This window comes from Solanum tuberosum, unplaced genomic scaffold (assembly GCF_000226075.1).
Source record: "Solanum tuberosum cultivar DM 1-3 516 R44 unplaced genomic scaffold, SolTub_3.0 scf00533, whole genome shotgun sequence".
In the NCBI taxonomy this organism is placed as follows: Eukaryota; Viridiplantae; Streptophyta; class Magnoliopsida; order Solanales; family Solanaceae; genus Solanum; species Solanum tuberosum.
This window is the reverse complement of record NW_006239459.1, coordinates 217,205-241,442: the sequence shown is the minus strand read 5'-3', so window position 1 is coordinate 241,442 and position 24,238 is coordinate 217,205. Positions and strand designations below refer to the sequence as shown.

The 24,238-nt window shown below is 36.4% G+C and overlaps 2 protein-coding genes across 3 annotated transcripts in view; one reads left to right on the top strand and one right to left on the bottom strand.

Moving 5' to 3' along the window:
- LOC102583053 (UDP-glucuronate 4-epimerase 2-like) overlaps nucleotides 1-1,412 on the top strand; it is a 7,899-nt gene extending 6,487 nt beyond the window's left edge. The window contains exon 2 of the mRNA XM_006365187.2: nucleotides 570-1,412. Within this exon, the coding sequence (XP_006365249.1) occupies nucleotides 570-1,077 (508 nt within the window). The 3' untranslated portion in view covers nucleotides 1,078-1,412. The remainder of the gene's footprint in view (nucleotides 1-569) is intronic.
- A 414-nt stretch (nucleotides 1,413-1,826) lies between these two features.
- LOC102582501 (chloride conductance regulatory protein ICln) lies at nucleotides 1,827-7,699 on the bottom strand. Of its 2 annotated transcripts, none has more exons than XM_006365186.2 (7): nucleotides 7,418-7,699; nucleotides 7,190-7,313; nucleotides 3,618-3,732; nucleotides 3,458-3,517; nucleotides 3,296-3,352; nucleotides 3,116-3,204; nucleotides 1,827-2,285 (listed from the first exon to the last, which is right to left on the bottom strand). In XM_006365186.2, the coding sequence occupies exons 1-7, from the start codon at nucleotides 7,579-7,581 to the stop codon at nucleotides 2,208-2,210; spliced, it is 687 nt and encodes a 228-aa protein (XP_006365248.1). In that variant the 5' UTR covers nucleotides 7,582-7,699; the 3' UTR covers nucleotides 1,827-2,207. The 2 variants fall into 2 exon arrangements, with proteins under 2 accessions (XP_006365248.1, XP_006365247.1); XM_006365185.2 differs by having other exon boundaries at nucleotides 3,116-3,207; nucleotides 7,418-7,698.
- Nucleotides 7,700-24,238: the final 16,539 nt, after the last annotated feature.

The window sequence follows — 24,238 nt, the reverse complement described above, 5'->3', positions numbered from 1 at the left end:
AAAATCCCGTTTTTGCTTCTGGAAATTTTCTGCTCAGGCAGTCCGCTTCAGACAGAGTTTGACGCTTCGTTAACCGTTGGATCGTGCTCAAATTTGAACTGGGAGTTCTCAGCATCTGGTTCTTGCAATTCAACGGTGGAGATCGGATTTGGAGGTCTGTAGCTTCTGATTTTGGGGGTGAACAGTAGCGCGTTTTGGGTGAAATCTCTTCTTTAATTCTCTAGTTTTGGTGCAATCTTGATTTGTTGTTGCTCGTTGTTTGGCACTTGTTTTGTGGCCAATTTTGGAGAACAATTTTGTAACTCTTGGTGTTTATAGTGGAGCTTTTGGTCCTGTGGTTTTTTACTCTTCACATCGAAGGGTTTTCCACGTAAATCGTTGTGTCTTGTGTGATTGGGTTATTCTTATCTTGTTGATTTAGTTTGATTGATATACTTGCTGTCCATTCTTCATATTGCTTGATTTGGTTTGTCTTCTCTTGGTTCAAATTGAAAGGGAAAGTTTAGATTTGGGTATTATTCCGCTGCTATCCTGTCTGACATTCTTGTTAGTGCATTAACTTTCCCAACATCCATTACAGGGTTAAGATTCTTCACTGTTTATGGACCTTGGGGTCGGCCAGATATGGCGTATTTCTTCTTCACAAAGAACATACTAAAAGGAAACCCCATTTCAGTATTTCAAGGTTCAAACAACAAAAGTGTAGCTAGAGATTTTACCTACATTGATGAAATAGTAAAAGGGTGTTTAGGGGCGTTGGATACAGCAGAGAAGAGCACAGGAAGTGGTGGAAAGAAGAAGAAGAATGCACAATTAAGAGTGTTTAATTTGGGGAATACTTCACCAGTTCCAGTAACAAAGCTAGTTAGCATATTGGAGAAACTACTCAAGGTAAAGGCTAAAAGAAATGTGTTGCCATTGCCAAGAAATGGAGATGTGATGTTTACTCATGCTAATATCAGTTATGCTCAGAAGGAATTTGGATACAAACCCACTACAGATTTGCAGATGGGGTTGCAGAAATTTGTTAATTGGTATCTTGATTACTATTCAATAATTGAAAAGAAGAATTATTGATCAAGTATATGGTGTTCCATGAGACGCTTGTATAGGCATTTGAATTTTTTTAGTCTCTCTTTTTTTCTTGGATTAGTTGTATTGATTACTTGCAGTTAGGCGGATTTATTATGCTAATGATCTCACACATAGTGTTAATGAGAGGTTCTATCAAAATGTGCTTCTATTGCTCTTTATATGATTGTGCTATTTGGAGGCATGTGTAGTTTCATGATTTGTTTGTATAAATTCTTAAGTCTTTTTGTTCCTTTTGGGATAAGAAATTCACTTCTTGGTAGATGATAAGTTGTGTCAATATACAGTTTGGTCACACTTGAATTTGGATTCTTCTCGATCAAAACCCAATAGCAGATAAATGCCTTGATCACATTCTTTTTGCAGCAAAATATCACCAAATCAGCCAAGCACCTCTTGGATGTTAATGAAAACCTGACAATGGCTCATCTGGCTGGACTACACAAAAATCGCAATTACTATTTTAGTGCTCAAATATGCTATTTGTGGTCTTTACCCAAAAGAAAAAAACAGTGTACTGAATTTTATGCATTTTGGCAAATGAAGCGCATCAACTATTAGAAGGGCCCGGGTTCATTTAACATGTGCAATATAAAGTAGTAGTATTTACTGAAAATTATCTACTTGAGATTTCTTATTGAATTTTAAGTAATTCAACGCACTCGCAGTGTAATAGTCATATTTATTTTGAAGATAGAAGAGGGAACAACTGGAAGATTTGAGAGAAGCTCGAGTCCAGGCACTTGAAATGAGAGCTAGAAAGTTGTGCTCTCGTTCATTGCTTCTTTGGGCAAGATACCGAAATGTTTAACCAAATTTATGTGTACAAGTATCCCCAAAAACCTTAAGGTCATCATAACTCAGGTTATAAACAGAAGGAACAGCACAATACAGGAAAAAAACCAAGGGAAGGTACCTACAACTGAGCTATATCATCTCAGCTCGCATTAATCATGGATCACTATTTATGACATAATAAAACTACTAGTTCCTGTATAGAATTCTAATCATTTTCGCAAAAACTCTGTTCATCCAAATCAGCAAGTAGCACAAGAAACTCTGAATCTGAAATGAGAAAAGCTCCACCAGGTTGACACACTTTAAGGTAATCTTGACTAGGAATGGTTATAGCCATTTTTGGTGTCACTGTCCATTTCCTCCGCATCTTCAAACCTTTGATCATTAATCTGAAGCTACAGTTCAAAAAAGCACGTCTCAATTTTCATGCAACAAATCTTCCTACCTTTTATATGCACACTTCAACCATCACCTCCCCCCCCTCCAACCAAAAATAACAACCCCCCCAAAAAAAGAATTACAGATCTCATAAATGAGGTGTTATAAAAGGAACCTTTCACATGCCACTGCTGTAATGAGGTTGCACATGCAATTATCAATAATAGTTTATATCAGTTTAAAAACATGATAGTTATTCAAGAAAAAAGTCCCCAGAGAGGAGCTCTAAATGCTTCACAGTGCTTGTAGAAAACATATCAAAGAACCAATTGACAAATGACAGTGAGGGAACCTAGTGAAAAGTATCATCCACCTCCAACATTGAGGTTGCCATCATTGTAGACTCCTGGGCTTAGGTGCATTGGTTTACTGTTTACCATTACAGGTGATTCAGCCTCCGTTTTATATACCATGCACGGACGCAGAAATTCAGGTAAAGAGTCCTAAAAGTCTCTATATCTTATCTCCACAAAAGGAAATATTGAAGAAGGATGACAATGCAGATTATTCATATGGAGAAATACACAGAGATCAAGTATAGTCAGGCTCTGAAACTTGACGTTGTGTTGTTGAATATGTACTATGAACTAATCTACGATTCCCAAATATGTGAAGACTGACTATGTGCTTATTACTTTAAAAATTAGTATTGAATTTGTTCTAATTCACCTCCATTTGGCTACCCAGCCCCAACACCTACCAAACGAGCCAAAGGAAAGGCAACGAACAAGATTAATCACAATTCTGAATTTCAAGTGTCAAATCAAATCTACAATCACAGGCCTACCTGAAGTACATTATGAGCTAAGTCGTGATCCCCATTTGAACGACCAATTGGATGTGTAGAATTTGGAGAAATCATCCATTCAGAATCTTCTTCTAAAGTTAGACCAGCAAGAATATAAGTTGGTTGAGAAAATGATTATTGGTTTCAATTAAAAGATAGCCGATGCCTATCAATTCTTACCAGCTTCCTGATTTTCCAGCTGATCTGCGCTGAAGATCCAATTATGTTCCTCCTCCTCTACGGAAAGCAACACCAGATTTTAGTAAAGTAGAAACAAAACATGGGCAGCAAAATGCGAGTAGAAACGTGTTAATGAGTATGTCCAAAGAAGAAGAAAACTACCTTCAATTGGTTCAGGATTAAGCTCAGCACAATCACAAAAGATCTGGAAGAGAGTATCCACTGTCGACATAGAACATGCAAAGCAAACTTTTATCTTTCGGAGCTAAAGTAGCAGAAAGTATTTGTCTTATATGAAAAACAATGAACAAGAATGAAGCACCTTGATTAGGATCTGATGGCACAAGTCTCAACTCAGTGATCCTTGATAAATCTGATGACACATCACCTTCATCACTGGAACCTTCTGATTCATCATCCTCCACTCCATTGTCAATCTTCATGAATGAAGCAAGAGATATCTTTTATTTTCACACCCGTTAAAGTAAAACATATTTCACATTTGTGAAATAGAAACAAATGTTTAACCAGAACTCAGGATTCCCTTCAGGGAGAAAACACAGAGAGAGTGATCATCCGAAATATTAAACAGGACTGAAAGAAAATAATTTCTCTACCAGAGAGACTCATTAATTATAAAGCCAGAGATTTTACAGACATGCATAATCATGCAACTAATCCATCTGGTTCAACCATACATGATTTATCCAGCTTCAGAGAATAGATTGCATACACTACACAATCCTAACATAATAAATTACAGAAATTGCATTTCATAATGTCATGGATAGCCAACTATATATTAACCGTGTCAGATAGTTTACTGGCAAATGAAAAAATAAAGAAAATAGTTGGATGATCTCCACCAAGCTTCAATGAAATAGGAAATACCACAAATGATTTTTTAAAAAACTAAACATGATGAATTGCCCTATTGAATATGTAGTGGAGTTGTGTACTGTTCTACACCTGTCAATAGCATTAAGTGAGAGCTCTAATAGATTTAGCCTCAGAAATATTGAAGGTCAGGTCAGTCCTCAATATCTTTCTTCTCCCCTTGCAAGTTCATCTAAGACTGACAATTGACCCAAGACTGAAAACCATGGTATTAGCAATGCAAGTGATTTTAATACATGCATTAGCATGGTTCAAGACACAATTGCCCCTCAAAACCTTTTTCACATCCTTTCCACGGTACGTGTGGAGTATATTTTTGTAAATAAATCTTTTTTTAAAATTATGTGATGCATGTTATTTTCAATACACCAAACCAAACATTGCATAAGAAATAATCTCAAGCATAACTAATACCAGCATTACTAATACACCATATTCAACACTTTCTTATACACCCAAACCAAACGACCCCTAAATGTTTTAAACATACACATTGCATTTTACTATCATTTTTCTCAAGTAATTTGTATTATTACTACGTAGCTATTTTGAAATCATTATTGTATGTAACATAAAAAAAACAAGCATTTAGGAACTGGAGAAGTCCAAAAGAAATAAAAAGGAGGCGACAAAATGGCCTTAATTCCGGACACAATCCAAAACATCTTCAAGCCCAATTGATTCTAGATTTACCTTTGACTAATTAGAGTTTCGACCTCCTTTCCTTCCCCACAAAAGATTGTGGTGTTTTTCCTATAAAAAATCATTTCTACCCATAAGTTCTCTCTATCTGCCATGGCAGGAAAAATACCAGTCTTGGCTGAAAATCTGGGCTCTGGCAACCACCATTGTCAGATCAGACTGGCTCTTTAAGCCGATTGAATTTCAAAAGTACTCCTATTTTGGTCCCCACAAAATCATCTATAAAACACCCCAAGTAGGATTTCATTATAATATGAGGTTATAGGTAAAATTGACTTATACTAAGTGATACTAGAATGGATAAATGATATTTCACGATGACTTATTGAATTCCAGATGAACCCTGCATGCTTCCTTCTAATGCATCCCATCAAGCTGGAGTTGGGGCATAGAAGGCAATGAAGAGAGAGTGCAGCCTTCGCCAAGAAAATTGACCCTCACCAACGACCTTTAACCCCACCATAGCACCACCTCTCCTCCACCCTTTGTTGTCCTTCACTTATCGAGAACCATCAAAGAGTCACCGCTGCATGCTAGTCTTGAACTAACTTCCACCATCTTTCCTTATAAAATACAAACAAACAAAAAGCCCCTTCATACATCATCTTTCCGACCATCACTGTTTGTATTAGCCACCATCCAAATTTTGCTACTTCTGTTGATGATAGTTTAAGGCCACCATTCTTCAACTCCTCACCCAAAAAAAAACAATGGAAGAGAACTGTCTGGCCGATGTAAAAGACATACACCGATAGATATGGCAAACACTTCAGTAGTTAATGTCCTATTAATGGCACACAACTACCACCAGATAACACCAATGATCTGGTACTTATAGCCAAATTAGCGCCATATCTGCCTCACACACTTGAAACTATAACCATCACTCAAAGCATAACTCAGATTGGCATTCTAAAAGGTTCCAAACCTATTTATATAACATTCTGTTATACGCAACTCTGTTGCATTGTGGCCATTTGAATGGTGAAACAAGTAAGAAGGCCCAAACTAGCTTGCCTGTTAGTTTGAACCTCAAAATCCTAATGAAGTACTGGATTGGAAACATACATTACACTGACTTAAAAAGCTAGTTCATGAAGTGAGGGTTGTCCACGACCATATAAGATTTTTTTTCATTCCAACCAATGTGGGACTATCTAACACATAGCCCCCACTTCCAACGTTGAGGCCTACCAAATAAAGCATAGATAACATAACACGGGAGTTCAACATTGAAAAAACACAACAAGAAGAATGGGCTTGGCTCTGATACATAATAAGGAAATGGACTTTGGGCTAACTCAATCTCACAAGTTAGCTCATGAGGTGAGGATTGTCCAAAACAATATAAGGAGATCATTTCACATTCCTTCAACCAATGTGTGACAATTTAAAAGGCTTTAACTTCTTCCCATCCTTAAATATTTCCCAATTTTTTTTGGAACTTCTACACTATGTTACCAACACTACTGACCAGCACCTCTTTAATAATCAAGAACGCTGCAAGCTCAATTCGTAAATGTAAGCTTTTAGGAATCGCAATCATACACATCTGTTTGTAAAAACATGAAGATAAATCATTTATTCAGGAAATGGGTTATTCGTGATGTAGATTTTATATTTACTGCAAGATCATACAGTCCATCAATATATATTAACCCTCTATAACATCTCACAGGTCCTAACATCCAACAACAGATAGCAACAGAAGAGCCACTAAATAATGAAATAAATCTCATAACATAAGAAGAGAGAAAAGAAAACAGCATGGACCTTAGAAACGCCTAGGACAAGCTAAACAAAATGAGCCATATAAAATCCTTTATGTGCCCCTACAACAACTGAGTGTCAGATATTGCATGTATCTATGTCTAATTATGCTGGAAATTTTAGGCAAATCTTCTAGGTCTTACTGGAAATGATAGCTATGGTAGCAAAAGTCAAGAGTGAGAAAGCTTTCCAGACAGATAATATATGAAGGGGATAAAAAGATAGAGAGAAACACACTTAAATAATCAAAATGCAGCGTATTTCTTATAACTTTTTAGCACTATCAGTTCCATTTCATGACCAGTAGTCCTTCAAATTTCATCACAAATTAATCCAAATAGAGGCAGGTTAAACAAATCGATTATACAATGAAAAGTAAAAATTGACTCTACAAAATCAATAGTGTTATAAGTTGAAACTTTTTAATTTCACATATTAACCTTCAGTTCTGTTTTGCTCTCTTGCTGGTATAAGTAAAACCCTAGAACTTTAATTCAGGAGGAAAATGTAACAAAGAGATTGTACCTGAGCATATAAACAAGGATCCCGATAAGCCTCGGGGTCTCTAGAGACCGCATGAAGTGAAACAGACAAGAAATCAACTGCATAACCTTTACTCCTATCAGTATCGCTTAGCCACACCACTTGCCTGGTGATATTTAACGAATCGCAAAACTAAAACTCAACTACTGATTAAGAAACAAACAATATACATGAACACAAACAAAAGTAGATTGAAGGTCAAGATGTTACTTGGAGGTGATATAGAGAGTGCCAGGTGACTCAGGAGGGCGGCTGCCGAGGACTACAGCAGTTCCAGGCTGAACATACATGAGTTCCTCGCCGTTGTCGGTGTCGAGGAATGGCTGCCCGGCTCCGTCACCGGTTCTTTCAGCGACGAACTTCAAGCCTGACATATTTTCCGGCTAATTGCTGTTGCTTAGCTTAGCAAAAAAAAGTAGTCTAGGGTTTTAGTTTAGGTTGGGCGCCAAAATTAACTTCGACAGCATTTTACACTCGTAAGAAGCTTCTGGACTCTCAGTCCCCTCTTGACCAAAGTCAAAATCATTAGCTTTTTTTTTTCGTTTTTCTTTTTTCTTTTTGTCCTTTTTGATACGTTGGAAAATAAAAAAAATCACTACTAATATGTTTGTAACTTGTGAGCTACCTTGCTTAAAATCAATAATAAAGAATAATTTTTTTTATTACTTTAACAAAAAAAAAAGGATGAAATGCGTTTAAATTAGGTACAATTAAAATAAAATGTCATTCGTTAAAAGTTTTATTCAAAAATATTTTTGTCATTAATAGTTTAATTCAAAGATACTCTTATTTTCACTTAATTTGATCAAAATTGTCTTGTTCTAATAAAAATATCCGTTTTTCTTTTTAAACAAAAAATTTCTTATAGAAATATTATTTTAAAAGATAAAATTATTTTTTCATACTAAAATACAAAATAATTTTATTTCTTAATCTTTTTCGAGTTGAGGTAGGATAAACATTTAGTAATAAAATTCTTGAATTTTAAAATTTATATGGAAAAGGCAAATTAATTATAAAAGCAGGGATCATATTATGAAACGTTTATCCTACTCCAATTCAAAAAAGATTAAGAAATAAAAATATTTTTTATTAGAAAAGAAAATTGTAGTGTTATCTAAATGAAAATCAATAAAGAGGGTATTGTGATTTTAGTTATATGTATTAAGAAAAAAAAAGTATTATTTTCCACTTTTTTTATTAGTTAACTAAATTATATTTAAAAAGTAAGAATAAGGTTCTTTAGATATATTATAGTATCTATTAGAAAAAGAATGTGTTTAAATGTATATATATTAGGGAAATGATTGTTTTAGACCCAATAAAGTAAAAATTGGGACGTTTTTTGGCCAGATTATTAACAATAATTTTTTTTAATCAATTCGTTTTATAAAAGACATTTTTATTCAGTTTCACATAATTTAATGACATTTCTTATTTTTTCGGAGTTTTAATTATATCTTCCTAAACCACCAAATCTTCTTCTAATATGTAACCTTCATTTATCAATATATATATTTATAATTGTTGCTTAAACCTTGAGTTGGTAGTTAAATTTTGATTTTGGTTCTTGTATTATCATGCTATGCAAATTGAATTTTAATTAAATAAACTGTGTGATTTAGTTCCTAAACCTAACTCCAAAACGAATGGTGTTGGCTTTCGTTATTCAATTTTTATTTTTTTTTATAAAATAAAACTCACTGTTCTTGTCGAATGAGGGGAAAAATTCTCAATTTCTATTTGGCAACTCAATCATCAAATTGCTTAGTTGGAGAATGACTTCAAGAGAGAAGTTGTTGAGTTTTAAGATATGCAAATGTGTCAATTTATCTATCTATTACCATACATAAGGTTAGGATCATAATCAACAATTGATATAGAGAAAACATATAAACACCTAAAGTTATCCTGATTTTAAAAAAAGATACATTAACTTCACCAATGTTTTAGTACTCCATAAAAATTTTAAATATCTTTGTTAAAATATCATTTTGATCAATTTTCTCCCTACATTTATTTTCACGCAGATGACGCACGTAAATAAAAAAATTTGCTTTCAAAAACGGATTAAAAAGCGTCATGTATCAATTCTTTCCTATTATTTAATTACTTCCTCTTTAAAAACATTGTCTTCTCCAATTCTTTCAAAAGAGTCGTTGGTTGAAGGTTTAAACAAAATCATCTTCTTTCTTAAATGAAATCAGTCCAAAAAGATATGAACTTTTTAATTTCTTGTTAATTTCCAGTTGTTCAAGGTTTAATTTCTTCAAATTTGAGATACCAAGTGTTTGCAACAAATTTCCTTAAGCGCTGAAAATCAACTTCAAGCAAAATAAATAAAAGAAAAATGTTATTTTTATTTATGAATCGTTGTGAGTACAATTCTGTTGTTCTCTTGATTCTCTCTCCAAGATTCGAGGGTCTTCAGTAGCGTATTTCTCGAAATATTGGATGATGTAGACCTCCTTGAGATGTTGTCGATCTACGGGAACGTCGGAATGCGCTTCGTCGTTTCAAGTCGATCTCCGGGAAGAACTCCGTTGATGACTCCTTCGAAGAGCTATGTAGTTAATGGTGTAGCTTCCTCCAATTGCAGAATGCTTGTTGAAGAGTTTTCTTGATGCCCTTAGAATGTCATGTCCATCCTCTATTTATAGTTGTAGGGGGTGGACAAGGTTGCTTGTGATTGGCCAAAGAATGTCATTTTGACACTTGGCGGATTGTGACTGGTTCTTGCATTTGACTGGGACTACCACCTCATTTGGACACGTAGCGTTACCTTGTTGGTCTTGGATGCCTAGTCACAGTGACACGTGGCATGAGTTTGGGCTTCAAGGTGAAATGGACCTTGGATTTGAATTTAATAAGATGAACTTATTTATTTGTAAAGCCCAAATTAATCATTCAGCCCAAATGAACATGATTTAATTCAAATTTTGTATGAATTTGATCTAATACAATTTATGTGTCTACAAATGCCCTTACTTCGAGACTTGTCGACGTGTATGCTTGCCGAAGTTTGGCGACAAGACTTGAAGTATTCATGAATGTGTTTTTTTTAGGCTTGTCAACGTGTAGGCTTGCCGAATTTGACGACGAGAGTTAGAGTCTTCATGAATGTGTTTTCTCTTTTTGAGACTTCAAGAGTATTTGTTTCTTGTCGTCGTATTCTAACTAGACCATTACAAATGATTTGCTTGTAGTGATCTGAATTTTTTAAAAACATTCTTGCTCGACAACCACGTGGACCCTCTATATTGATTTCAAAATAGATGGGTCTAGTGAGTAGTAACATTATTTTTTCGTCTGATTTTCCTTGCAAGGTGTGAAGAAAAAACAAGAAGATTGATTGGATTTTGAATCAAATAAAAAGAATATCAACTTTTCTTATCCAAGTCAATGAAGATATTCTTCTTTCCTTAACTCTTTGGTCATCCTTCCATATTGGTGTGGCTTCAAAATGGACATGAACTATCTCAACCCAAATCAGATTTTTATTTTCCAAATCCACCTTATTATGCCTTGTGGAAGGATTAGAAATCTTTCACAAGAATCCCTATATAATCCTCTCCAATGCATAAAGAGTTTCATCATACAAAATTTTAGATGCTGCAAAAAACAAGTTATCCGAGTGTATTTAACTGTTCAGTTGCGACGTCGCTTGTTTTTATCAAATCGGGAGACATAACCTCCATCATATCTCAAAAGAAACTTCAAGCAAGGTACTCTTGCTACTTTCTCAGGTAACTTAGACTCTTGTTTAGCAGTAACCCGTCTTGATGGTTCAGCTTTGCACGCCTGTAGTGTAAAATCCATATCTAATTGTAGAAAAATCAAAATCGTAAGCCGTTTGGTTTTTCCGAAACTAGAAACATGGCACTACGACATATAAAATATTTGTAGCCAAATTCGTTTTCAATTGCTACAGTTTTGATCTTCAAGTTTGAACCCGTTTCTGATTGACAGATTTGCGTGTCCGTAGTGTACAATTCATTTCTAATTGTAGAAAAATCGAAATAGCAAGTCGTTTGGTTTTTCCAAAACTAGAAACATGGAACTACGACATATAAAATATTTGTAGCCAAATTCCTTGTCAATTGATACAATTTTAATTTTCAAGGTTGAACTCATTTTTGATGGTCAGATCTTTTTTTGTCTTTTGATTACTCCGATTGTGTTTTCGCCAATGTAACCTCCTTTTTTTTTCCAGAGCCACATTGTGCAATATTGATTTCAAGCAGCGACAATGGACTTTAGTGATCGAGATGCGCCATACCCTTGCCTTGAAATCGTGAGAACAAGCAACATTCGCGCGCCAAAGTTCTCACCATGAAAGTTCATCCTCCGGTGATCGGCGCCTTCCCACTTCTTAGAAAGACGTTGGACACTTCTCATCATCTCCCGGAGTGGTCGTCAACAGAAGCGAAGGATGTTACGAACGATTTCTCCGGCAATGTCACAACTGAAAAAGTTCTCCTCTTGAAGTCTTCCACTCATCAAAATGTTGTTGTTGCCGTCCCTCCTCGTCGTGATGAACATCTTAGCAGTTGGCGTGTTCTTTCTTCTGGGTTTGGTGAGGTTCACTATACGTCTGGCTATTGGGAGTGGGTAGAGGATGAGCTTGCCCGCTGCAAGGAGACTTTGGATAACATGAAGACTTATGATGCTATCTTTGCTTCAATGTTCACATACGACCACAACGAAAACGTTCTCCAGGCCTTTTGCGAGAATTGGCGTCCATCCACCAATACGGTCTCTACCTTCGTAGGAGAGTTATCTATTTCTTTATGGGATTTGAGAACCATTGGAGGTCTTTATGTTCATGGTTCCTTTTATGATGAAGTTATACCCTCGGCTAAGGAGTTGACACATGTAGATGATCAAGGGAAGTCTTTTCTCCCAAGAAGTTGCTCCTTCTTGTTTTCGGCGTTCTACCGACTTACCAAAGGTGCCATCGACGAAGTCTCTTTTCGAGAATGGACAAAGTTTTGGTTTAGGGGGCCGAGAAAATATGCCGAGCCTTCGCCAAGGACGTTTAAGAATCATACAATACCAAGGTTGAATCATGATCCTTCTGGAAATATTGACATGAGCTTTTTGCCTCGAACCGAATAAGAGAATGCTCTTTTTGTCGAGCTAGGCATAGAAGAATCATTCAGGGATGAGACTTATCTGGAGGGTTTTCTCGCATGTTGGCTTTGCAAGTTTGTTCTTCCTAACAGGAAAGTTGATTGTATTCATGCTAGTGTCTTCAAAGTTGCAAGCTTGATGGCTCATGGAGAAATATTTTCTTTGGCGGTTCCGGTCTTAGCAAACATCTATCGCGGCCTCAGGGATATATCCACTTCTTCAAACTTGGGTGCTTGTAATACATTACTTCCCTTCCATTATGTATATGGATGGATAGGTGAGTATTTTGAGACCTACTTTCGTATTACCCGTCCTCAACGAGTTGTGCGAATTTGGCAAATTTTTGGAGAAAAGATGGCGAAACATTTTGACCTCGTTGACGCTCGCAAGTTATTTCAACAAGTGAATGTCCATGACCTCCACAATCTGGCCATGCTACAAGGAAATGAGCTGCATATTGATGATAGTGGAAAATTGTCCACTTCCTGGAGCGATTTCCTTATAGGTCTTCGTTCAAGTTTTGTCACTTTGAGGTTGGATGATGAACTGATTGTGGAGCCTTATAGCCCTCACCGATTCAGTTGACAATTTGGATATTGTCAAGACGTTCCTGGTGCACTTATAGAGCACCATTATGATGGTTCACTGCTAGCTTTGGTGCAACTATGGGATTCATGTGTTTATCTTGGGAGCTCTTCGAAGATCATCATACCAATGTGTTCATCCAATAAGAGGTCTTTAATGACTCGTGAGTATTCAGATTGGTGGCCATCCCATCGAGATATTCTACTGAGACGAAGTACCCACATAATTTTGAGAGGTCCGAAAAAAGATGATGTTTCTTTACCAACCAAAGGAGAACAACTTCAAGAAAAGCTTCCTCACTCTTTAAAGTCCAAGGTGACACCAAATATTCCTCAGCAATCTGTCAGCGTTGTTTCCAAGTCCAAAAGTTCGAAGGGCAAGGCTACACATGTGGATAACAGAGTTAAGGGTCCTTTACAGACTCCCAAGGCTGCCAATATCACTGATAAAGAGGTGATCGACGTAACTCTCAAGAGGAAGAAACCTTCCAGCTCATCGGACAAAGGTGTTGTAAAGCCACTTGGCATTGCACCATCTTGTAGCAACACGTCAAAAACGTTTATTTCACTCCATGAGATTGACATTAATGCTAGTGCAGCCTCTAGCTCCAATGAGAGCAATGTTAGCCAAGAGCTACATTGGAAGCGTTTGAAGAAAAAATCTAAGGACTTGAACACTCAACAATGCGAGTTCGTTGAATTGGATTCCATTAGTATTGATACTGCGATCTTTGAAGATGGTGTTGCTGGTTCTACAATGCCCTTGACAGAATTGGCACATCAGGTAAAAGTCACCTCTTGAATATTTCTCTAAACTTGCCTCCCTTTTTTTCTTTGCAGCTACTTTCTTCAACAGGTTACCAAGTGTCTTGTTAAAAGCTTCAGCAAGACCATTGGTAGGTGCATTGTACATTGAAGACTTATGTTGCTTAAAACTGAACTTCTCGCACAAACTATTCATGAGTTTATTGTTGAAGGGTGTGCCATTATCAATAATTATACATCTTGGTATGCCATATCTAAAAATTATGTTTGATTTGATAAAATCAATAACATTTTCCTTCTTTACCTCTTTTAATGGTACAACTTCAACCCATCTAGAGAAATAGTCAGTGGCAGCTAAAATATATATTTGTCCTTTTGATGACTTTGGAAGAGGTCCAACAACATCAAGTCCCCATGCATCGAAGGGCCATGAGGCTACAGTCGTATGCAGAGCCTCTGGAGATTGATGGATGTAATTAGCAAGTGATACGCTTGACACTTTTTGGCATGCTCTAAGCAGTCCATCACCATTGTTGGCCAATAGTAGCCTATCCTTTTGATGCGAAAATGAAGTTTAGGCCCTGATTGGTGTGCTCCACATGTTCCAGAATATGCCTCCTCCATTGTTTGTTGAGCTTCTTCTTTGTCAAGACACCGCAATAATAGTCCCTCATAAGAATGACGAAACAGTATCCCATCGTGAAAGATGAATCGTGGTGCTCTTCTCTTAATGTCTGCTCTTACTCGTGGATCCTCAGGCAGTCTTCCATGTTCAAGATACTCAATCAGTGGTTTTCTCCAATCTCCTTCTTTAACCACTCGAACAGATATATGATGGCTTTCATCGATTTGAAGATCAAGACAACCAGGAATAACCCATTGATGACATACACGCACCTTTGTTGTCTAATTTTCTTCGAGTGCTATTGTTGTAGCCAAGTTAGCCAAAGCATCTGCCATGCGATTTTCTTCTCTTGGGACATGATTTAAGAACACTTGATCAAATCTTTCAAGTAAGAAAGTAGCATATTGGTGATATGACAAAAGATCTTCCTTCTTTACCTCATTGCTTCCCGAGAGTTGATTGATGATCAATTGAGAGTCATCGTAGATATCCAATTGAAGAATCTTCACATCTTATGCCATTTCAAGGTTCAAAATCAAAGCTTGGTACTCTGCGGCGTTGTTGGAACATGTTTCACCTAGAACAAATGAAAATGGTAAGATTAGTTGTTCTGGAGATATCAACACGACTCCCGCCCCTGCACCATCTCGACGTGCAGATCCATCAAAGAACATTGTCCATATTGGCAGCTCTTTAGTAAAAAATGCATCTTCATCAGGGAACTCATCTGAAGTTTCCCATTTTCCCATTTTCCCGGAAGAGGGTGATCAGCAAGGAAATTATCAAGTGCTTGCCCCTTCACAGCCTTTTGAGGTGTGTAAATGCTCTCATATTGATTAAACAGTATAGACCATCATGCTAGACATCCTGAGAGAACTATTCGAGTCATTACGAACTTCACGGGATCAGCCCGAGAAATTAGCTTGATAGTGTACGCTTTAAAATAATGCCTCAATTTTCTTATCGCATAAAGCAATGCTAAGCACATCTTCTCAATGGGGGTATAATTCAACTCAGCTCCTATCAAGGTCTGACTTAGATAGCACAATGCTTGTTCCTTTTTAGCTTTATTCTCTTGAGCAAGAAGTGTCCCAAGTGATCGCTCTTGCGATGCAATGTACTGTATCAAAGGCTTTCCAAGAGTTGGTGCCACTAATACAAGCGAATTTATCAAGTATATCTTGATGCTTTCAAAGGCATTTCGACATGATTGGTCCCTGTGGAAAGGAGCATCTTTCTTCATTAAATGGTTGAAAGGTTGACATCATCCAACCAGGTTAGAAATGAATCTCTGAATGAATGACAAATTTCCTTGTAGACTGCGTAGGTCTCTCAAGTTCTTTGGCTCAGGCATTTTTTGAATGGCATCAATCTTTGCGGGATCAACTTCAATTCCACGGTGACGCACAATGAAGCCAAGAAACTTTCCTGAGGTAACCCGAAATGCACATTTGAGTGGATTCATCTTCAAGTCAAATTTCCTTAACCTTTTAAAAACAATTCGAAGGTCTTTAAGATGGTATTCCCTTTGTTTTGTCTTTACCACCAAGTCATCAACATAACATTCCACCCTCTTATGAAGCATGTCATCAAATATGTTTTGCATTACACGTTGATAGGTGGCCCCATCATTCTTTAGACCAAAGGGCATCACTTTGTAGCAATAAATTCCTTTTAGAGTTCGGAAAGAGGTGTATTCTTTATCTTTTGGAGACATTCTGATTTGATTATATCCAGAAGATCCATCCATAAATGACATTGATTCATGCCCAGTTGTAGCATCAACCATGAGCTCAATGATTGGCAGAGGGAAGTCATCTTTTGGACATGTTTTGTTCAAATCTCAAAAATCAACGCAGACACGTATTTGACCATTCTTCTTCTTAACAGGTACAATATTTGAACTCCATAACGGGTACTTCACTTCTTGAATAAATCCATCTTGGATGAGCTTGTTAACCTCCGCTTCAATTTGTGTTACCAACTCAGGACGAAACACTAGTTGTGACTGCTTTATAGGACGTGTTCCCTTTTTTATCCCCAAATGATGAATAGCTATCATAGGACTAAGGCCCGACATTTCTCTGTACGACCAAGCAAAAACGTCTTTGAACTCAACCAATAACTTGAAGTATTTCCTCTCTTCTTCTGGTGTAAGAACTGCACTAATGAAGATTGGACGCGGATCTTCTAGATTGCCTAGATTTAGTTCCTTGAGGTCGTCTATGGTTGATTGTATGCCATCCTCCAGTTGAGGGGGGACCTCTTGGACATCATCATCTGTATCGTCAATGTTTGGACCTTCTTCCACTGTTATGTGATAGGATGATTGTGTCAAGTTTGAATCTTCCATTTGACTTCCCACTGTGATGGTTTCATCTTCCTCCTTATAAGTTTCTCCATGAAACTGGTTGGTGACAACAATTGTGCTTCTTTTCACCCTCAAAGAACTATCAGTGATGATTGACAATAAAGCCTTTCTCTTCATACGTTATGGGAAAACACTATGAATCTCTTTGTCATCAGTTACATCACAATAATCTTGATTTTCATGCTCCAGCAACCTTCTTTCGGATAATGACTTTCTTTTGGTTCCCAAGAGATGAAATACAGAAGTCTTTGAGGTGGTGGCATATTCGTCCACTTGTTTAGAGGATCCTCTTTCATCGTTGCGGCCCAATCTTTCAAATGCAGAGACATGAGGTGTCAATCTTCCAATGCGTTCAAACACCGATGCCCGTTATGGTGTTTTACCCTCCTTAGATTCCTTTGTCTTCTCTATAGAAGTGTAGTGGGATGAAGTTATTTCTTTCCCCTTCTTAGATGAAATCCGAAGAGGCTCCGGTAAGCTGAATCCTAACCCAAACTTAGGAGTGGCGACATAATATCCTTGTTTTCTCAACCACATTTGAGACTTTGTAAGTCCATATATCTTTTCACCGGTGACTTCTTCCGTGAGTTCTCCTAACTTTGCTGGATTTGAGAAGTTGTAACCTGATTTTTCAAATAATGTGAAGACCTTTTGATCAAAGTTCTCTTTTATCTGACCAACTTGGGTATTTCCTTTGGAAGGCTCCAAAGTGAAAGACGGGACTTGTGCAACTGAGACATACATTTTCTCCTTCAAATCTTGGAATGTTGTGTGACTCAATTCTTTCCTCGGTGGGTGAACTTGTTGGGTACATTCCTCTAGCAGTGATTGTCCTTTTTTTCAACGTTCACGTGAAATATAGCGAAAAATTGGTTGCTCATCATCAATATTGGTCTGCATGTCTCCTTTAGATGGTGAAAGCTTAATGGAAACTTCTTCCGTTCTCTTCTTAGACATCTTGATAGCGTCCTATTGAACTTTACTATCTTCGAGATCAATCGAATCGGCTTCTGCATGTTTCTCCATATTTGATCTTCCAGAATCTAAATAGAATTTTGCATCTGCAAAATATGACTCCATCTCAGTGAAAGGATTGATGTCTGCTTCAATTTTGACTACTTCACCATCTTTCATATACTTCATGCATTGATGCAAAGTAGATGACACCACTCCATTTTCATGAACCCAAGGACGTCCGAGTAACATGTTGTATGGTTTTGGCATCTATGACATGAATCAATGTGTTTGATTTCACGTCGCCAATGGACAATCCTACGCGAATCCTCCCTATGGATCGTTGTCCTCCTTGATTGAAACCTTGGATTGTTAAGTTACTTTTGGACAATTCATCAATAGAGATCCCAAGTTTTTTTCTAACAACTTTTGCCATGATATTGACTGCCGAACCACCATCGATTAGTATGCGATTGAGATGTTGTTCTCGAATAGACCCTACAACAAACAAGGGCCTATTATGTAGCTTAGACCCTAACAACAAGTCATCATCTGTGAAGGCAATTGTAGCACAACATGGGGCAACTTTTTCATCAGTTTGATGTTCTTGTGTTATTGTTGGATTATGCTCACATTTGCTTCCCTTTGTTTCATCTGTGCTGGAAATAACATGTGTTGCACCAATTTGACTACCACAAAAGAATTTTTCAGGACAGAATTCATCCAATGTAATGGGACTTCGAACCTTCTGCGACGAAGAACCATTGATCTTTTGGCTAGTACAAGGCTTGACGCTTTTTGATGGTTGTAGTTGATTCACATCACTCCTTGTTACTCTTGTCTTAAGAAGTCATATCCTAAAGACTGCGTGATGTCTCCGCTTCTTATGAGTAACCAAAGTCCAACCATCAGCTTCATTTTCTTTGTGGTTGTCTATCTCTAGTGAACCCTCAAGAGTTTTCCTTAGAATTCAACTTCAATAGGCGTTAAACTTCCAAATTACAAGAAAGTAGACCTTGAGCACTTATTTTGATTTGGTGTTACACTAGCATGATTTTCCTCCGTTGTTTCATCCTGGTCAATGGTGATTTTTCCTTCACTTACTAACATCATGATTTTCTCCTTCAAGATAAAACATTTACTCGTCGGTTGGCCAAGGACACGATGGAACTTGCAGTATCTAGGATCACCAACCTTATTGATTTCTTCAGGCCTCTTTGATTCAGTAAGATCAATAACTTTCTTAGCTAGCAATTCATCAAGAATCATAGGTACATCTGAATCTGGAAATGGGTAAACCTTTGCCTCTAACTCCTTCAAGGTTGGGTGTCGCCTCTCCTCCCTTGGATATTGACTTGGAGCTTCCTCCTCTTTTAGTTTACTCTTGGTGGTGACCTTTACAAAAGTTGCTTTCACCGCCATAGATTCCTTAGTCTGGATCTTTCAGGTCATACCTTTCTTGAACTCCTTCTTTTCCTTTGTCAGATTAGCAAATTGAGATGTCTTCCCATGACTTGTGATGCTCAACTCCATGTCATGAGCTCGTGTAACACGTTCCTCAAAAGTTCGCGGTTTGATTCCTTGTAGTATGTATATAAGTCCCCAATGCATACCCTGAATGCACATTTCCACAACAGATATTTCAGAAAGACAATCTTTGCAGTCCAGACTCAACGATCTCCAACGATTGATGTAATCCACCATAACTCATCATTTCTTTGCTTAGTACCGGTCAACTCTATCATGCTTACAGTTTCGGTGAGTACTGTAGAAATGATTGAGGAATTCCTTCTCGAGCTGCTCCCAACTATCAATGGACTCGTGTTCTAGGTCGATAAACCAGTCGAATGCATTCCCTTTCAGCGAACGAACAAACTATTTTACCAAAAAGTCACAATGCGTTCCAACATTGCTACAAGTTTCAACAAAGTGAGCGATATGTTGCCTTGGGTTCCCCTTGCCATCAAATTGTTGTACCTTTGGTGGTTGATAGTTTGTTGGCATTGATAGACAATCAATCCGTTTGGTATATGGCTTGGAGTAATACAAGGAACTTTGTGGTGTTCCGCCATATTGAGCCTTGATAGTGTTCGTTACCATGTCTTGCAACTATTGGACATATAGTGCAGCAACTGAAGCAAATTGTTTCTCCTTTTGAAATTTTGACTTTGCTAAAGATTCCTCAACATCCTTGTTTCGTTGATCAAAACCAGATGGGCAAGTGGGGACATGACTTGACTTTCCAGGTGTGAAGGCCTCCAACTTGTTCATAAGTTGAGCAATATGAAGATTTTTGTCATCAATGGATTTCTTCAAGGCCTCAATGGTTTGCTCCATCACGCCAACTTCTCGTCCATGTCAGTTGAGTCAGCCATCAAAACATTGACATTCATTGAAGTTGGAGAATCTATTGAATCTTCACATTCACCAAAGTTGGAGCCAATTTGAGAAAATTCTCCAAAGAACACAGACGCAAGATTGCCCCTAGGTGTTGCACTTACGACCATCGTATGAGAGTTGTTGTTTTTCATCGCCTCCAAAGAAGTGAAGTATTCAGATCCATCTAGCCCACTGTTCTTAAACTTAGGCCAAGTAATCGGGCCAACATGACTGAGATCAGCAGATACGACATCAGTAGAGTCCTTGTATGAAAAATCACTACTCTTTCTGAAGGCCATTGCAGTAGTTGCCTTTGTAGTTTCTGATTTGCAAGAGAAAGAGATGAAGAGCAGAATCGATCCCACTGGGCGTGCCAAATTTGTTTGCAACAAATTTCCTTAAGCGCTGAAAATCAACTTCAAGCAATATAAATAAAAGAAAAATGTTATTTTTATTGATGAATCTTTGTGAGTACAATTCTGTTGTTCTCTTGATTCTCTCTCCTAAGATTCTCCAAGATTCGAGGGTCTTCAGTAGCGTATTTCTCGAAATATTGAATGATGTAGACCTCCTTGAAATGTTGTCGATCTATGGGAACGTCGGAAAGTGCTTCGTCGTTTCAATTCGATCTCCGGGAAGAACTCCGTTGATGACTCCTTCGAAGAGCTATGTATTTGATAGTGTAGCTTCCTCCAATTGCAGAATGCTTGTTGAAGAGTTTTCTTGATGCCTTTAGAATGTCATGTCCATCCCCTATTTATAGTTGTAGGGGGTGGACAAGGTTGCTTGTGATTGGCCAAAGAATGTCATTTTGACACTTGGTGGATTGTTTGGTTCTTGCATTTGACTAGGACTACCACCTCATTTGGACACGTAGCATCACCTTGTTGGTCTTGGATGCTTAGTCACAGTGACACGTGGCATGAATTTGGGCTTCAAGGTGAAATGGACCTTGGATTTGAATTTAATAAGATGGACTTATTTATTTGTAAAGCCCAAATTAATCATTCAGCCCAAATGAACATGGATTTAATTCAAATTTTGTATGAATTTGATCCAATACAATTTATGTGTCTACACCAAGTTATCTTCTCTGATTAGATTTTGAGAGGAAAATATTTTTATAATGTCAAATACAGTCTTGAATTGCATTTGTAATGAGGATAATGATCTGATATTACGTACGAAAATGCAATGCAAACATGGATACTTACTTTTATTGCAAACGTCGTGGTCGAAAGACGATACAACTCGAAGATTTTGATCTTATCCACACTATCGTATATGTTCTCTCCATAAGTTATTTCTATTTTTTGTTTAATTTATTTATGACATATTTTAGGAGAAAGTGTTAAACTTCGTTAGATGCAGAGATCGTGAAGATACTAATATAAGATATAAGTATATTATTATGATATTGGCGAAAGAGAATTAAAGAGTTGGAAGAAGTACATTGGCATTTTATGAAATTCATATTGAAAGTAACATATAAGTGATGAAGGAGAAGAAAAGAAGAGCAAATATCGTAATGGAAAGCTAATCGTCATGTCAACTTTTTAAGCATTATCAAGAATATGAAAGATGAAATATGTAATTGGATGCAACCGAAACTGTCATAGTTATTATACTCTATATCTTTAGTTTACTCTTCTTCTTTTTTATCTTGTTGGAATAGTTATAACTTTAACAAGATGTAAGCGCATTTGATTGTGTAAGGCTTTTAAAACCTCATTTGTATCACTTTCAAACAAGTTAACCCTTCATCTATTTCTATCTATCTTATTGTGGTAACCATTTGAGAAAATTCAAAAAGATGTTCAACTACAAACATATGAGAAGATATACTAAAAGAAACAAAAATATTACACAATTATATAAAATGAGGATTTTCACTCTTAACATAATCAATGTTTCAATTTAAACTACAACAAAAAAAAATTTAACATTGTTTTGTTTGGTACCTACAAAAAATAAAGTTTGATACCTAAAGGAACCTACGAAACAAAGTTTGATTCCAACAAAAAAACAACATCAAAATATACACAATTAAACTTTATTTGTCAATATTAATAATAGAATCAAAATGCTAACAACATCATGTCAGAATGTATACTTTCATGACACATATATCTTTCTATTTGAACTGATTTGCTTTGATTTTAGTAGCAACTGCAGATCTGATTTGACTTTAATTATTAACACTAGTTGCAGACCTGATTTGGATAAATATTTTAGCTCTTATTCTTTCAAAGTTGATACTAGTAGTAGCAATTGTATTTTCCTTTCATTTGAACTCACGTCTTAGTGTGTAGCAATATCATCACTAATAACATCAGTTGTCACTCTTGTACTAGTATTGATTATTCTTCTATTTGACAATTCAAGTTGCATAGTCAAATAAGAAATATTCAAATCAAAAGATATTTAAGCTGCTTATAAAATCTTAATATGCATATAAAGTTATGCATTCACTGCTCACATTAAGAATTGTAAAGCCATCTTGAGCTTAGTATATTTCAATCCCTACCATTATTGACTTTTTAAAAGGTATTGTTTGTCCTTCACTAGTGTTCTCATGTTTTACTGGTCTCTTTCCCTTCCTTGGCCTTTTCCACTATTTGTTGCTTTAGAATTAGTTTAGGTATGTTACGTTGAGGCATTCTTTTTTTCTAGCTATGCTTTTGTTCACATTTCTTTCTTGAGGCATTACTTTTTCTCTATTACCATTCTTTTTCTATCTATTTCTATTCCTTTACAACTTACAATAATCTGTTTATTGAGACTCAAATTTTAAAATATATTTATCTTATCTAAAAATGATTGAGTAATTACATAAATTATCTTTGTATGTGTAAAAGTTTCATGTGATTGAGTTGGAACACTTGAAATACTGTCTTTACCTCTTTTCTTTACATCTTCTTTTATCACTTTTATTGTTTGTGATGGCGTGATTTTTCACATATTAGTGCATATACTTAAAATTATTTCTCTTACAAATAAATACATATGCCTATGAAGAAGCTCTAGCTGATTAAGTTGAACTACTGTCCCTTTCTTTGCCTCTTTCTCTACTAGTAGCATGTCTATTGACATAGTAGTACAAGTACATATAACTTACATTTGAAAGAAACAAATAAAAATATTTATACCTGAGAAGATGTTCCAGATTGATTTAGACCAACTCAATCTCTTGTAGGATATCCTATTTTACAGTGTCTTTGTGTACCACATGTACTACAAGTCATATTAGTACCACAATTATTAAGCTTTTCAATTTTCCTGCTTTCTTTTACCTCATTTGTTTTAACTTTACTTGGTATTCCGGCAGTTGCTTGCTCTTTGATAGCTTTACAATTAAATTATTTGATGTTGTCCACATTTTCATGTTATTTATTAACTGAATAAAATGACCATGTGCGTTGAGATAAGTCTTCTTTCTATAATAGCTAGCTACATAGTTGATTGATTTCAACTCCTTGTAATGAAGGGCGCAAACACCATGATGACAAAAAATGCCTCTAAGCTGTCAAGATCTTCAGCAACAACAACTCCTACGGTGTGAAATAATAAGGTTTAATCTCAAAATTCCTTTTCCCAAGTGTAACAAACTGAATTCCAACAGAAGCACTCTTATATATATTAATTACTGAATACAAGTTACAAGGTAGATTACGCACAACAAAGTAATAACACACTAATTACGGATAGCTTAACATAGACGAAGGTAACTAGAAGGGGATGAGATACTAGACCATAGAAAGGAGATGAGAGGATCAGAAAGTCAAAGCTTCACATAATTTCCATGCCCCTTCTTCTAACTTCTAGTCCTTTTTAATAGAGATACTAATTGGGCCTGGATCCCCAAATAAAAGTAGAGCAACTTTCACATATAGCAAACAAAAAAATCATATTTGTATGCTATAGCAAAGTTTGCATAATTGCGCTCCATAGCAAACATATATATGTATAATTCGCTATACATATACAATTGAAAGCTGTCTATTTCGCTATACATATATACAAAAAGATAGCAATTGTATAATTCGTTGGCTCCTCTTCAGAATTGTATAATTTCGCTGGCAGGCCATTTGTATAAATTGTTGTTAGCCTCTTGTTTGTATAAATCGTTGACAAAAATATTTGTATATAAAAAATCGCTCTCTTTCGCTTTATACAAACATAAATTATACATTATACATACATTATACAAACATAAAACT